Below are 16228 nucleotides of genomic sequence, written 5' to 3'. Positions count from 1 at the left end.
CAGCGCCGGCGGCTTCACAGCACGGTGACTCTGGGTCCGCCTGGGCTTTGCAGTCGGTGAAAAGCACATGCGCCGCTGCGTTCAGAACTGCGGCATGACGTCAGAGCAAGTCGGGAACAAGTCGGACACAATCTAAACGGCATGCAACGGGCGCCGATCGCCGGTGATCGATTCTGCGCAGACCTGGCTCATCTCGAACGAGCCATTGTCAGGAGTGCCGCGGGAAATTATCTAATATCACCAAATAACCATTGTGGGTGTCGTGCTGTAATAAAGTGTAACAGATAATGTATCCTTCTATTTCAGTTGCGAGTTGGGATCTCAGCAAGAGTGCAAGTGCAACAGTAATGAGAAGTTTTGAGAAGGGAAAATGCAATGCCGAACAGGGCCCTGGACAAAAGTCTGACACAGATGAAGGCCCTAGTATGAGTGGTCAAAGAAAAAAGAAAAAAGACAAGGGTGAGCTCGAGGCAATACAGCGAAAGCTATCTTTCATTTGGATTTACTTTCACCGGGGATGCGACAGCACGACGCCGTGTGCTTGGTGTGTGGTGGAAGTATCCAATAGCGCCATGGTGCCAAGCAAGCTTAAAACGCCATCTCCAAACAAACACCCTTCTGTTCAAAACAAGCCGATGGACTATTTTGTACGCTTACGTACAAACAATGAGAAACAGGCAACTACTTTTAGAAAAAACCACAAAGTTAAACGAGGAGCCCTCAAAGTAGTACCTTGTTGTGTGAACTCGTAGCTAAATCCAAAAGTCCCACACTGTGGCAGAAACATTAATACTGCCAGCTTGTAAAGCCATTGTAAAGAGATGCTCGGCCCTGACGCGGCCAAAGAGATAGCTAAAGTGCCTCTCTCAGATAACACAATTGCCAGACGTATTGATGACATGTCGGGACATCGACACGTTGTTTTGGAAAAGATGCGCATCGGTAAGAAATTTGCCTTGCAACTTGATGAGTCGACGGAATTAGTGGACATTGTCAGCTCTTGGCCAAGGTGCGTTTGTGGATAGAGAAAACCATTAGAGAAAATTCCTATTTTGCAAGGCACTGCCAGAAAAATCATCAGGAGAGGAAATTTCGGGTCACGTCGGAATATCTTGACAAAAGCGGGCTTACGTGGGAAAACTGCACAGGTGTCTGCATGAGTGGAGCCGCAGCCATGGTCGGGCGCATCAAAGGCTTCGTAAGTAGGGTCAAAGAAAGAAACCAGATATTTTACGCACTGTTTTTTGCACTGCGAGGCCCTCGTTGCAAAGACCTTACCAGCAGATCTAGCTCCGTGTGGATGATGTTGTGCGCATAGTGAACTTTGTGAAGACGCGGCCTTTGAAATGTCGCTTATTTGCGTCTTGTGTGAGAGGAAATGGGAGCGGAACATAAGGTCTTATTGCTCCACACGGAGGTCCGGTGGCTGTCGCGCGGCAAAGTGCTGGCCCCGGTGTATGAGCTGCGAGAGGAATTAAAGCATTCTGACAAACGGAGGTGCGATTACTCAAAACTGTGCAAGTGAGAGTGGTGTGCAAAGCTGGCATACCTGGCTGATATATTCATCATCTGAATGAACTGAACACACAGATGCAAGGCCGAAATGAAAACCTGTTACAAGCACTGATAAAATGACGGATTCCGTTTAAAGGTACCGCTCTGGCAACAAAATGGGCAGCGTGGCAACCTTGAGATGTTCCGCTCACGAGAAACGTCATGATGGCAACACTGCTGTGATGTGCGAGGTGATTGGCACACATTTGAAAACTCTCGAGGAGAAGTTGTCATTTTATTTCTCTTCAGCCTTTACAGAATTCCTTGACTGGGTTAGGGACCCATACAGCTCAGCGTCCGTTGCTGGAAAGGACATGACTTTAAAGGAGCAAGAGGAACTCATTGAACTGAAACAAGATCGTGGTTTCAAGCTAAACTTTGCTGATCTTCCTTTGGACAGTTTTTGGTTATCTGTTGCCAAGGAGTTCCCCATTCTGGCCAACAAAGCTATTTTGACATTGCTCCCGTTTTCAACCACATATCTATGTGAGCTGAGCTTCTCAAGCTTGACTGCGATAAAAACGAACAACAGAGAGAGACTGAGAGCTGTTGAGGAAGAGCTTTGTGTGTGTCTTTCTACCATTCCTGCCAGGATATCCATTTTGTGTTCATTCAAACAGGCCCAGGTTTCACACTAAGTGAGTATACATACATTTAGAAACTATATTATTATCTATATGTATTGTATGGATTGTGTGAGAGCGTCATTTTGGTTGGTGGTGTGCCCCAGAATTTTGTAAGTGTAAAAAATGTGCCGTGGCTCAAAAAAGGTTGAAAATCACTGGTCTGTGGGAATACCGCGACCCGTTTCACAGGGTTTAGTGAACCTTACCTCTTTGCAACCTCCTGATATCTCAGCTGCAGTTTGGCTTGCAGGTCGCGCTGAAAAAGAAACATCATTACGAAAAGTTCCTGCAAAAACATCCTATCTAATCATCTTTATGTATTATTATTATTAATATATTTATAACGTTAACGTTTTCTAACGTAACCATCAAACCAACCATAGCCTGTTCAATTAGTCCTGTTCAATTAGTCCTGTTCAATTCCTGTTCAATAGTTTATTATGAGACATAACCCGGTGATAGAACAATATTTCTTTAACAATACGTCCGGGCTCGAATATAAAGTTGGTCCGTGGTTTTGTTTCTTACCCCCGATAAAAGATTTCGGAGCCTCTGGACAATTTTGGTAGCAGTCGCCATGTTTGCTGTTATGAAGGACACACACGGGACTTCTTCTGTGGTGTGAAATAACGTCTCTCAGCTCGTTAGTGACACCTGGCGGGTTGAAAGGAAAGACTGCCGCATCACAAACATGTTGTCGTCATAGTTAGACCCGGTACGCAGAGGAATTTGATGACGAAGAATGTTAAACGATTGATTCTAGATCAAATTATTTATTTAGTTTCAAGGCACAATTGCTGACAATAGCTCAATGGGAACAGAAAACAGGTACCAGTGTGCCAGAAATAAAACACTCAAAACACAGATCACAGATTTGGAAAATGAATTATATTTATAATTCTGTTGTTTTATGTATAATTAGCGCGGTTTAGCGAAATGTCAAAAGCAAATTTCCGGTGACAAAATGCAGCATTTATTACCGAAAATTTAACATTACTGTAATCTGAGTTTAGCGCTGGGCAACATATCGATATTACATTGATTTTGTGGTATGAGACTAGATCGTCTTAGATTTTGGATATCGTAATATCGTAATACGGCATAAGCATAGTCTTTTCCTGGTTTTGAAGGATGTAATACAGTAAAGTTATAATTTTCTGAACTCACCACTGTTCTAGCTGTTCTATTATTTGCCTTTATCCACTTATCCATCCACATTACTAATGATTATTTATCAAAACCACCAATAATCCACACTACAATATCGTTGCGGTATTGATATCAAGGTATTTGGTCAAAAATATAGTGATATTTGATTTTCCCCATGCCCTGCCCTGTCTGAGTTACTTGTTTATTGTAATGTAATAAATATGTAAAATGCATTATGTATAGCAATCCAACCCTCATATATCTTGTCAGATGATGGAATACAAAATTATTCTCCCTGGGTCTGTGTTTCACCACATTCTCAGAAACTTTCTCAAACTTGTTACAGCCTGCACATTACCTGATTATTTCCCCACACCAGAGCTGTGTATGTGACCCTTGTGACTATGTGAAACTGTGTAAACAAAGATAATATACATAAAACATCAGTGGAGGCAAACTAAGGGAAATACAAATTTTATTTGTTGCACAAGACGACACAGTACAGGGCGACAGCGCCGGTATACCATGCAATAAAGTATTACAGATGTGTGCTTGTCTCATGCAGCATGCACTGAACAGAAGAGTTCACCGGAGAACACAAGCACATGTACAGTTTGACCTGCCAGTTTGTTCTTTAAGAGCAAGTTTAACACCAGCTGAGAATCTAGTCTTTCCAGTAGTAAAAAGAAGTGTGGATTTAGATTTTTATCTTACCACGGTCACATCAGTGTGTGGTTACAGGTGCTAAACAAACTTGAAGCAACCAGTAAAGATCAATCACGCATCGACTAAGTATGTTTACATTCACATAAGAAACCAAGTTATCCGGAGAAATTAGGTATGCATGCACTGCAAAAAGGGTTCTCTCTAATCAATTTGGAAGTAAGACTGGTACATTTTATGTGTCATGATGTATTATTTAACCATCAAGCTATTTTACGGTACTGTTTAGAGTACAGATGGTCTCTTACTGTGCCACTAGTTCAAATAGTGGTAAATCGGCGGTTTGTCTGACGCGTATACCATTTTTTTAATTCATCCCTCTGAAGCATTACTTTACCTGTATATCTTTTTAATGTAAATGTACAAAAAAAACATTACACATGTTTATATGGCTAATAAATCAGTTTTTTCTTAGCCCAGTTAATAAAACTATATTTGTTGTTTGCATAACGTCTATAAATATAGGCATTTTCAAAAAGCTGATGATAAACCAGTTACTTAAGGGCATGTAAAGACACTAAGTGCTTCTCAGCTTGGTGCTAAATTTACTCTTCATGAACATTTTTAAAAGAACAAAAGCACAAACAGATATGTTACTTGTTTTCTTTCATGGTATCACAAGTTTAGTTTCTTCATAAACAGCCACAGGATATATAAACTGTTTGTACAGTACATAGCATGTTTGTTCATTGTAAACAATTCTGTCAGACTGCAAAAAATAACAGATCCATTCAGGGACAATCTCTCCATGCTGTTTACCCACACAACAGCAGCATCCTGTAAAAGGTCATCATCATGAGATTTAAAGAGGAAGAGGAAGAGGAACTTCGGTTACACGTCAACAGTTCTGATGCTTTAGAAACCGCAGACTCAGGAGAAAGTTGGTAGAAAAGCCACTGACAAATAAGACAATAAACCTTAAAAGTCAAGAAGTACAGTACATCCAAAATATTTCCTCAAGTCAGACTTCCCAAAATCCTGGTGCCTCAAATTGTAATTGTGCATATCATGTCCTTCAACAAGTTTAGAATTATAAACATCCTTGTTATCAAAATATCAACAATATTTGTACAATACAAAGACATAAAACATTTGTTTGAAGAAGCCCTGGGTTTGGATTCAATGTAAGGGATTCCCGCTGCCATATTCACTTTACCTTCAACATTCATGTAAAAGACATTAGTGCCCTCGATTCCCCTCGATGTAAACATCACTACACAGTAAATTAAGTAGGAACAAGTCTTGTAGGCATGGGGTTGCTTACATGCTCAGGTAAAAAAAACAAAGAAAAGCTACTTTTTCCAGGAAGATACTCCAAAAAAAATACACGAGGATCCAACACTTTTCCAAGTACAAAATGTATTGTTATTCTAAGTAAGGAAAGACCGAAAAATAAATACCAAAATGTTTTAAAAGTTATTTCACTCTAGGCTTTGAAGAAGTAGATTTTGATTTGGGTGCTCAATGTTTTTTCCTGCAAATTGCATGCTTTGCGTAGAACAAGTTATTACAGTAAGACATGCTGAATCTGCTTCCAAATTTGAGATAACTCTTAGATATGGTATCATACTAAGTTTGTATCGAGAAGCAACAAAGCTGAGTGTGTCTTATAATGTAACATCCAGGACTTCAAAACTCAACATTTTTAATGAGATGTTAAGATTACAAAGGCAGTGGGGGGAAAAAAAAAACATGTGGAGTTGAGATGACAACAACTGATTTCAACTGACAACTTCAGTCTTCACTGCTATGGCTTAGGGGACACTGCACCGGTATCATGGCACATAATACCCCTTTAGAAACGCAACAGATTGTACTTTTAGTGTGCAATATTACCCTGCACTGACGGTTCTACACCCAAGAAAAACAATGCTGTGACCATGAATTCACACTGCAAGGGACATGATCAACAAGTGGAAGTGGAAGAACTTTTCTTTGTTTTTACAAATGTGAAGAAGTTGCATGTTGGTCTTCTGTCAGACAACCATAATTCAGCACTGGTTCTTTCTCCACCAATGTGATTGTATAATGAACAATAGGTGTCTGACGAGTGCAAAGTGGAAGAATTTCAGCTGTGCAAAGCTTCCCAGTTTTGAGCAACTATCAAACTTGAGAGACCTTTTTCCAGCATGCTAATTAGTGCTTTGAAGCTTTGACGTTTTCTCCTTAAATGTAGTGCCATGTTTTTTTTTTGCATCTTTGATTTGGCATTCTACTTTATATATGTACTGTAGTAGTATGTTCTAGTTGCATCTTGTACAACTGAGACAATTGATCAGAAAATGACACATCAACCATGTTGTTCACAGTGTGAACCAAAGGTCATTCTTAGGTTTATGGAGATCAATATAATATCAGTATTTAACTAGTGGTAGCTGCACTGTTCTGACCTAAACTGACAAGAGAAAAAAGTTAACTGCAGCTTCTAAAATAACTTATCGTACCTTTTGGTCCTACAAGTATGCCCCGCATTATCAAACTATTCTGTACTAGGGCAATTTATTTAAAAAATAGACATTTATACAAAAAACAATCCAGTCAAAAGACAAAACACATTTCACGGATACAAAACATTTGAGCCCTGGCTATTCAAACTGAGAACTTCCCTCTTTCCCCCGTTACTAACTTATCATAGATTCCAAATGTAATAAATAAGACCACAATGTCTGCAATGCCTTGAGGCAAATATTTACGTCTAGAAAATTCAAGTAAAATCTTCTCCTCCTCTTCTCTCTCTGCCAGACAAGTTTCTTAAATGTGTTCACAAGTATTAAAGACATAAAAAACAACAACACATGAGTAGTTGAAATGAGTGCAGTGGGGAGTCACTTTTTCGGATGCTCTTTTTGTGGAGACCCCTCTCTGCACTCAGACTTCTCTGTAGATGGTCCAACCTGAGGACCACTGGAGGGGGTTACTGCTGCCTGGCTGCAGCTGTTGTCACCAAGAGGACGTCCTGCCTGTTGTGGCTGAGATGAAGTGATGTCCACCTCCAGCTCGGGTGTCTCGTGGGTTTCCTCTCCATCTGAACACGGCTCCCACTCATCCTGCTCGCTTTCCGTTGAGCCCTGCACGGCGATCTGGGGCACCAGTGTGAACCTCCTCACCACCGGCACTTCCAGCTCCACCTCCACGCTGGTTTGGGGTCGAGTGAGCATCCAGGCCGTCCTGTGATGCTGCTGAAGAGTTTGGGCTCCTGGAGCCGTGGGGGGCACTGTAACTGTGGTGCTGGTTTTCTCCTCCGGCTCGTCAAAGCTCACCTCCTGCACCGCCTCCTGTTTCTTAAAGGAGTCTCGCCGCTCTGACAGGTTGAGCTTTCGCATCACGACCAGCTGCTCCGAGCGTTCAATCCCAGAATCCCTAAGTCTCTGGCTGCCAATGTATCCCCCTAACCTGCTGAGATCGGCCCCAAAGTGGGAGCCTCCAGAAGCACTCTCTGCCTCCGAGTCACCCAGTAGGTCCCCTTCACAGTAAAACGGTACTTCCAGCGTGTGCCTGCGGGGGGTGTACGACTTCTTATCAGAATGATACACACCAGACAGCTTCTCAGCTGACTGTACCCTCTTCAGTAGAGGAGACCGAGGTGGCTCGGCGCTGCGGGGCCGGACAATGTGTCTAACGATGGTAGGCGGGGACAGGGCTTTGCCATGGTATGCGTGAAGGGTTTTGGCGAAGCCTGACATTGGAGAGGGAGAGCGCTGTGGAGAAAGAGGCTGGGTGGAGGATGAGGAGGAGTTGCAGGCCAGGGGCGAGGGGGGGATGTTGCTGGTTGACTTCCGGCGGCCCACCTTGGTGTAGCGCTGTGTGCTGAGTTTGGAGCCCAGGCCGTGGAGAGAACTGGGCCGAATGTGTGCAGCGGGGGAACTGGGAGAGCTGGAGCAAGGAGATGTGCTCTGAGGAGAGTTATTGTCTGGGAAGCAGAGGAAAACGGTTTCAAATATTGCACATGACAAGTTGCAGAAACCGCAATATTGTACTATATTTACACACAGTCAGTTCTCTAAAAGATGCTCACAATGGCACCACCTGCAGATGCAACCATAAAGCCTCTTCCAAACATTAGCTTTCATATGTTAAAAGTCAAAAACCACAACAACAATTTCATTTCATCACGATTAATCCTGAAGCCACACTGAGCTCACCAAAAGCCTGGTGGTCGGGTGCGGGGCTCCGGCAGGGTGTGGAGGGACCGGGGGAGAGGCTGTGGGTCGGGGAGCCAGGAAGACTCTCGCTGGAGGAAACTGAGTGGTGGAGACCTGAGTTGAAGCTGCGACTGCTGTGCATCACTGTGGTCTGCTTGGACAGCTTCTTCAAGATGCTTCGTCGCCTGGAGGGAGAGGAACAGGAGTCAGATATGTGATATTGTGTACTTCCGTGAGTTGAGCAGTGGCATTGAGACACAGCTCTGGGGTATTATGTGTCCTGATGGCCCTAAAAAAGTATTTGGGAATCTCTGTTAATAATGACAACAACATCAACATGCACTTGAATGTTTATATGGATTGATTTCTTTTTATTATTTCACAGTCAAGTTTAATTTGTTCTGTATTTAAAATAAATATATAATTCTAAAGAGTATGTGCCATTTACATCATTTTTGCCATAATCTGGACATTTTCAAAACACAAACTTCTATAACCCTTGTGTTGTCTTCCCGTCAAAATTGAAAACCAACACATTGTTGACGCTTTTTATCGATGGTTTTAACTTTTTCCTTACGTTTTTTTTTACTTTTACTCAGTACTATTTCAAAACCACTTCATTTTTTGTTTTTTTCAAAGAAATATTAAATTGAATAAGACACCCCAAAATTAATGAAAGTAGAGATTTGTACTTGCCAAAGAGCATTCAATCATGTTATTTTGCGTAATTACAATTGGATAAATAAAAAGAACATTGATATAGAAAAACAGGTCAATTTGACCCGAGGACAACATGAGGGTTTGAACAAAACCCTAAAACAGCACTGTATATAATGAAATATTCAACAGCACAATAAAACACAACATGCAGTAGATATTATCAAAATAGTACTAAGTTGCTATTAAACTTCACTTAACAGTGTCTAACACTAGGGGGGGCAGAGCATTGACTTTTGCAGGATAGTTTTTCTGAGGACATCCACCAGTTCCCAACCTCACAAAGTAAACAAATAATGAGTAACACTGCAGTGCTACAGGGGCCGACAGAAAAAACCCTCGGATTCTCACCTGTCGTAATTATCTCTCCTCTTGCTCTTCTTGCTGCGACGAGCCATCTTGCCTTTGTGTTTGGTCTTACGAGCTGGACCTACTTTGATTGATGTGTTCTCAAGTGCTATGGTCTGAATTGCCACCTTGCTGCCACTCTGCACATTTCATAGAGACAAAAGAATGATTAATTTGTGTGAAAAAAAATTCAACTTAAAGTAAATAGTGATAACCTGCCACAGCAGTCTAAGTCAGTTGCTTTACCTTCAGTAGCAGTTCCATCATCTCAGGGTGGACCAGGCCTTGGACAGACTCTCCGTTCACGTGGGTGATGAGGTCTCCAGTGCAGAGACCTGCCTGGTGAGCCGGGCTACCCTCCTCCACACTCTGTTAAAGCAGCAACACAGTGAATTTGAGGAGTTTAATTTGAGCATTACATAACTGTCTTTATTTGCCTCCCTCTTCTGCCATCCAAGTAAAAGACATTGCTTGACATAGACACATGACATTTAAAGGAGGACTAGGTTAAAGCTGTGTCTTGTTAGGCAGTTTAAAGTCTTGAGGTGACACCCACCGACACCATGTGATGCACCGTGTAGACATCACTGTCGCCCATGTAGACCCGGATGGCCTGCAGGGTAAAGCCAAACTTCTTCCCTGAGGTGTGGATGACAATGGGAGGCTTCAGGCTGCCAGGGCTCAGCGAAAGGTCCCGGCTGGGGGAGGAGTCACGGGACGAAGGGTTGGAGGACAAAGAGCGTGGGGAGATGGGACTGGGCTGGAGGCCGCCGGGTGAGTCGTCTGAAACAAACACAGGGCCGCTTACTTTTTGAATATGTTGACAGAACAATTCACAGCTTTCTGCCTCAGAAAGGGCTTTTTAGGAAAAGGTGTTGACCTATGAATAAAATGTTTTTTGGTAGATTTCCTGACCATATGCATTTTAGGTCTATTCACATACATAGCTAAAGAGTTAAAGTTACAGTCCACTCAGTTTTATTATTATTGTTCATTAGTCCGTGTGAGTAGATGTAGCACTAGAGAATTAATGTCACGTTAATTCTGTCTACTGTTGGACATCTGAATGTGAATGATAACCTTCTGTACCTGTGGTGATGATGAGAGACAGGGCTGAGACAGAGGCCGACTTGGGAACCTTTCCTCCACAGGGAAGCCTCTGTCTGTCCGGTGTCTCCAGCTGGTTACCAAAGCGCCGAGGACCGACCAGATCGTTAGGGGACGAGTGTTTGGCCCCGGTGCTGTTGCTGCGAATCCTGATCCTCCGAAGGTTTGACACAACTACCTCAGCTGCAGGTAACATAGGTGAAAATAGTAAACAACATCATGTGCTCAGTGTTGATGCCTCTAACAGTAGCATTGATACGTGTGAACATAAACGTAAAAACTTCGGTCAGTCTGGATTTACCTTCATCATCAGTGGAGAGGGCAAAGCGGGGCATCGTCTCCAGGCTGTGGGTGCTGCTCATCACCAGACTGGTGCTCCTCTCAGACTGGGAGGAGCTGGAGGAGGCCCGCGGGCGAAGGCTGTAAACAGTCAAAGACCAGTTCAACGGGTAAATCCACTGGTAATCACACAACACCACACTGTGTTCTGACTAATTGCTGCTTTCACACAGACACATGAGAATGTCATTTTACATGTAGCCTAGCAACAAGGTGTTAACACAAAAAATAAAATCAACAAAAAGCCATAAGACCTCAAGCAGTTCAAAGCACATTCTTACACCTGTGCTTACCTGGCCATGCGTCCAGCATGTCTGCCCTCTGCTGGGCTCGGGGAAGAACTGAGTCCTCCCATGTCCCCGCGGTCCTCCTTGTCCTCGCTGTGGCTGCGGTCAGAGGAGAAGCTGAGGTTGGACGGCGTTGCCAGATGTTCTGTGCTGCTGTACACCTGAAAGGTTGAACAGGAGGGAGGGTGTAAAACAGAGAGCTGAGTATTGAAGAGCTTTCAGATGTTGTATTGCACCGTCTAGCAGAACAGCAGAACCGAGTGGGACCTGGCAATAATTACCTTTTACTAAATTCTGTCACAGCATGGGGTCTTCAATTATGAGAACATATTTATTTTAAATATGAATATTGACATACTTAAGTAAACAATGTAAATAAGGTACGGGAAAAAATATTGATAGGGCAAAATATCTCCTTTGTGCGATACAATAATCGATATGCTGGTGCCAAATATCGATATTTTATTTAATAAAATAAGGCACTCTAAATAGATTTCCCTGCTCCCGGTGTCGCTACTTCAAGGCTCCTCGAGGTGGCGCTTAACACATGAATGAGGGAAAATTGAACATAAGTTAACTTGCTAAAGAGGCAGAGGTTTTCAACAGGATGGCGAAAAGCAGTGTGAAGAAAATAATAAATGCCTCAGCCACGTTTAAGTCCAAAGTCTAGACCCATAGATGCTCTATAGTTCTGTAATTTAATTTACAGACTGAAAAACATGTGCTGCAGAATTGTGCGGTTTTCTAACACACTTCTCACACTTGCAGTGAATAAAGAGAGAAAACCTGCACTTAACCTTTTCACAGGCATTTTGCATTCATAGTTAGACCATTATTGTGATGTATCATTTTAGGATTGTCTAGCAATAGATTATCACAGAATTGCTGTATTGGGATATTATCGGTATCGTGATCCATGTACCGTATCATGAGGTACCCTGTGATTCTCACCCCTATTGTAAATTTCCATGGTAATAATGCTGAAGTTTCTTCTGTACCAATTTTTTGAAAGTCCAAAGCTCTTGTCTTCCAACACATGCAGCCCTTACCTTGCTGAAGCGATGCGACCAGGAAGAAAACTGTCTGATTTCCAAGGAAGACTCTTCATCATTGGTTTCCTCATCCTCATCAGACGCCAAATGATGGTAACGGTCTGAACGAGCTGAAAACAGGAACAGAAACTAAAATTTTCAGAGAAAACGTAGAGAATCCATTCTGTAGAGTTCCCATTTGTAAATTGTTTTATGTTTGTACATAACAATTGCGATCTTTAACAGCCACCACAAATTCAGTATTTTGGTTCTGGTGTTTAAAAAGTGGAAGAAAACACATTCTTTAAGCTTTGACCCTGACCCTGTCAGGATGAAACCTACTGTCGAAGTAGCTGGTGTCGTCCTCCGCCTCCAGCTGAGGGATGAATTCAGCTTTCTGCCTCAGGAGTCCATTCCAGTCCAAACCCAGGAAGAAGGGGTGGTGTTTGACCTCGGGGGCTCCGCCTACAACCCCACAGCCAATTCAATACTGGATTAAGTGACTTCAATAACACTCAAGAGGAAAAATTCATTTAATGCATGGCCTAAAGTTAATTGAATTCCTTCTGACAAATGGGTTATTCATATATCTATCTCTCACATACATTATCTCCCAAAAGTCTTTGCTTCAACATGAAACATTTTCTCATGTAATTGTTTAATTCTGGTTTCTATATGTACTTTTAAAAGTTTACTAATTTAATTATGTTTAGGAGAAAGTCACCGTTTTAATCTTCCTCCTGAGAGAAAACACCCTTATTTTTTAGTATCAGTCTGCAGCTTTTTCATGTGTTAATCAGCAATAAAATGAGCAGTACCAGTTCCTAGTCGGTCTAAAGCACTCTGTCTGAGCAAGCGGGTGATCAGATCCTGGGCATCAATAGGTAAGGCATCGTCTCCTTCTGGCCAAATGATTTCATCTGCAAAAAAAACCCGCAAAAAAAACAAACTAGATAGATCTTCACAAATAAAAGATCAAACTAATGATAACATAACTTCTGAAGGTGTTGCTGTGCTTGAAATTCAGTGTGAAGACAGTAATATTTGTACGTCAAAGATAATCCCTGCTGGCATTTAATTATTTCCATATCTTGGCATTTGGTAAACAACATTGTCGATGTGCAATGAAAGAAATTAAGCTAAACAATCCAAGTTGTGAATTTATGATTGCAAAGAGTTTCTGACAATATTAGAAAATAAGAGATTGAGGTCTCATTAGGTGCTCACCACTGACAACTTGTCCAAAAAGCTCTTCAGGTGTGTCGCCAAAGAACGGAACACAGCCGACCAGGAATTCATATAGGATAACCCCCATCGCCCACCAGTCTACTGGCTTCCCATAGCCCTGCCTGAGGATCACCTCTGGGGCAATGTACTCTGGAGTGCCACACACCTGCACAAGCAAACACAATCCAAGTTGTGGGGAACAGAAACAGCCGCTTCCATAATCAGTAGTGTTATTTGTCTTCATTCATATTCAAACCAGTCTCACCTGTTTGTCTACAAACTCTCTTGTGTCTTTTTCCATGTGACCCTCATACAGGTTGGTGGTCATGTTCATCAGGCCAATTTTAGACAGGCCAAAGTCTGTCAGTTTGATGTGGCCCATGGATGTAATCAACAAACTGTTGGGTGGGGGAAAACAAAACAATCCACAATCAATATGAGCAGTTCCCCCCACCCCTAAGGGTGCTTTACTTTGAATAGGCAATACTTTTACCAACATAAAGTAGATTTCAGTACATTTCCAAAAGAGAAGCCAGTATAAGTACAGAAAGTGTTTGTCCATGCAAAAACAAGTTGTTTATGCTCTCACTTGTCAGGTTTGAGATCCCGATGCACAATACCATAGTTGTGAAGGTACTCCAGGGCCAGGACTGTTTCAGCAAAGTACAACCTTGTCATTTCTACAGGCAGTGGGCCCATGTTCTTGAGTAAGTTCGCACAATCTCCACCTTAATGGGACAGAAAAACAGTAAACCATGGGCATTGTGTTCATTTTGATTTCTGTTGCTTGGGCTAATTATTCCTTATTTCTCGTTCTACATTACCACTTGGTGTAAACCACATTGGATTAGACAGAGACACATTTCTAAACGTAGATTGTTCACAGCTTTCTCTGCTTTACCTTCCACATACTCCATGACCATGCAGAGGTGACGTCGTGTCTCAAAAGAGCAAAACATGGAGACAACAAAGGGGTTCTCGGCAAAAGTCAGGATGTCTCGCTCCACAAAAGCCTGCTGGATCTGGTTCCTCAGGACAAGGTTCTGACGATTTATCTTTTTCATGGCAAACCGTTGGCGGGTCTCCTTGTGACGAACCAGATACACAGCCCTGTAAAAAACCCACGTGAGCCACATTAGACCTTTTATCTTCACACTCAACAGTAACCAGGTTTCAAGAAAACCTTAAGGGATATTATCATTGAAAACACAAAGGTTGAAGTTTGGGCCAATTTTTCACTGGCTACTAGCAGCTTCTAGAAGTCTTACTTTTACTTCAGAGATTTAGGATCCCCTTCACCTTATTCTAATTCACAGATTGGACATTTCTGCATGAAGTTGCCTTTGGAAACCCCCTTATTGATATTTGGGTTTGATCATAAGGAGGAAATTAGTTCTGACAAGATATATATATATATAGCAGAATGTAACAAAGCTGCTATGGTTTGCTGAAAAGGTTTCATGGAACTTCTAGCATGCTGTAGATTTTTTAAAGGGTAACTTTTTAATGTTTTTCAACCAAATTTTCCTATGTTTTTGTGTCTTAGTGACTGACTGGAACAACAATCTTTGACATTGGCCCAGTATTAAGCAAGATCGCTGCAGTTGGCAGCAGCAAAACAAGCTACAATGTAAGTTAATAGAGCAATTGTGCAGCTTGTATTTGCCTACACAAAAATGCCTGTTTTGTCACCGATCAGTGTCTGACAACATTATAGAAAGGATCCCTTCTGAGATAGACCTTTAAAACCTCTCTGAGAACTTTCTGTTTAACCAGAAACAACTTTGAAGTTGCTAGTGCTAAACCCACCAGACTCAATTTCAAAGAGCAATACCTTTAGCATGTATAGGGCCAACATATTTCAACATATGTAAATCGGTAAACTATCTGTTTATTTTCACCAAAACTAGATGGTTAGAAAAGTGGAAAGACGACCCAAAACAGCTTTTCATTGCTTTCTTTGGTTTCTGTCGACTTTGAATGAAGTTTATTTTACGATCCTACAATTACTGTTTATTTACACGGAGTCTGGTGGATTTAGCGAATGCAATTTCGCAGATGTTTTTATGTTCAAAAAAAGGATCTTACTCTTTTACAGAAAGGTCGACCTCCTTAAAAAATCCTTTCCAAAATGCTGTCAGACACATAAAATATTAATCTGAGCCGGACAGTTGCAAAACGAGCACTTTAGTAAGGTAAATACAAGCTGGACAAGTGCCCTATTAACTTACATTGTAGCTTGTTTTGCTGCTGCCGACAGAAGCGATCTTGCGTAAAACTGGACCAATTCAAAATTTGTTGTTTCCATCAGTCACTTAGACACAAAAACATAGGAACATTGGTTGAAAAAAACAGTAGTTACCCTTTAAGGAATCCTTTAGTGATATAGCAAGGAACCCAAAGGTGCCTTTTGACTTGTGATCACTCTTGGAGGTTTTTGTAGCTCTTTTAAAAGAATAAAAAAAATGTGTGCAACTAACGTTTTGCAAAAGAAATAAACATTGCCCAGAAAAAGCAAAGACGCTGAAACAAAGGCCCTTTCTTCTTACCCATAAGCTCCATTACTGATGAGTTTGATGGTATCAAAATCACTCTCAAAAGGTTTCCTTCGAGTCGGTGTCAGCATCTGTGGTGCTTTACTCTATGAAGAATAAGCAGAAACAAGATGCTGTTGGCTGTTTATGGGCAAAATGCAACACGGTAGAAACAATACTGTTATTATAATGATTAGGATTGTTACACAGTATAATTCATTTTCCAGGGCTTGTTCTGCAGTCGGATAAATGAAGTGTCATGGGAACCAACTTGTAGTCCAAATACTGAAAACAAAGCTTTTCCATTTTGTCCATATATATGAATTAGGGATTTGGGGCAATATAACTAAAACTGCTTAATTTAGCAGTGACATATTGCCCAGCAATTTTGAGATTTACTTTCATATTTAACATGTCGTGGCTTCCTGTAGCTCACCAAACAAA

The 16228-nt window shown here is 41.7% G+C and overlaps 2 protein-coding genes across 5 annotated transcripts in view; both read right to left on the bottom strand.

Annotated features, from left to right (window-relative positions):
• The window catches only part of ndufa7 (NADH:ubiquinone oxidoreductase subunit A7), a 12025-nt gene extending 9129 nt beyond the window's left edge, over positions 1–2896 (bottom strand). Inside the window, exons 1-2 of the mRNA XM_032526661.1 lie at positions 2709–2896; positions 2387–2436 (exon numbers count right to left, since the gene is read on the bottom strand). Coding sequence (XP_032382552.1) covers positions 2387–2436; positions 2709–2759 — 101 coding nt within the window. The 5' untranslated portion in view covers positions 2760–2896. The remainder of the gene's footprint in view (positions 1–2386; positions 2437–2708) is intronic.
• An 891-nt stretch (positions 2897–3787) lies between these two features.
• Positions 3788–16228, bottom strand: part of mast3b (microtubule associated serine/threonine kinase 3b) — a 35237-nt gene continuing 22796 nt past the window's right edge. For 3 of the 4 annotated variants that reach the window (XM_032526646.1, XM_032526645.1, XM_032526647.1), the window contains 16 exons: positions 15800–15891; positions 14152–14360; positions 13840–13978; positions 13516–13648; positions 13251–13416; positions 12842–12943; positions 12366–12488; positions 12042–12154; positions 10999–11153; positions 10668–10786; positions 10349–10549; positions 9816–10042; positions 9506–9628; positions 9263–9399; positions 8195–8379; positions 3788–7962 (listed from right to left, as the gene is read on the bottom strand). In XM_032526646.1, coding sequence (XP_032382537.1) covers positions 6878–7962; positions 8195–8379; positions 9263–9399; positions 9506–9628; positions 9816–10042; positions 10349–10549; positions 10668–10786; positions 10999–11153; positions 12042–12154; positions 12366–12488; positions 12842–12943; positions 13251–13416; positions 13516–13648; positions 13840–13978; positions 14152–14360; positions 15800–15891 — 3309 coding nt within the window. In that variant the 3' untranslated portion in view covers positions 3788–6877. The remainder of the gene's footprint in view (positions 7963–8194; positions 8380–9262; positions 9400–9505; positions 9629–9815; positions 10043–10348; positions 10550–10667; positions 10787–10998; positions 11154–12041; positions 12155–12365; positions 12489–12841; positions 12944–13250; positions 13417–13515; positions 13649–13839; positions 13979–14151; positions 14361–15799; positions 15892–16228) is intronic. The other variant, XM_032526648.1, reaches the window with a different exon arrangement.

The sequence above is a fragment of the Etheostoma spectabile genome, chromosome 9, assembly GCF_008692095.1.
Source record: "Etheostoma spectabile isolate EspeVRDwgs_2016 chromosome 9, UIUC_Espe_1.0, whole genome shotgun sequence".
Lineage (NCBI taxonomy): Eukaryota > Metazoa > Chordata > Actinopteri > Perciformes > Percidae > Etheostoma > Etheostoma spectabile.
This window is presented reverse-complemented; position numbering and strand designations above follow the sequence as displayed.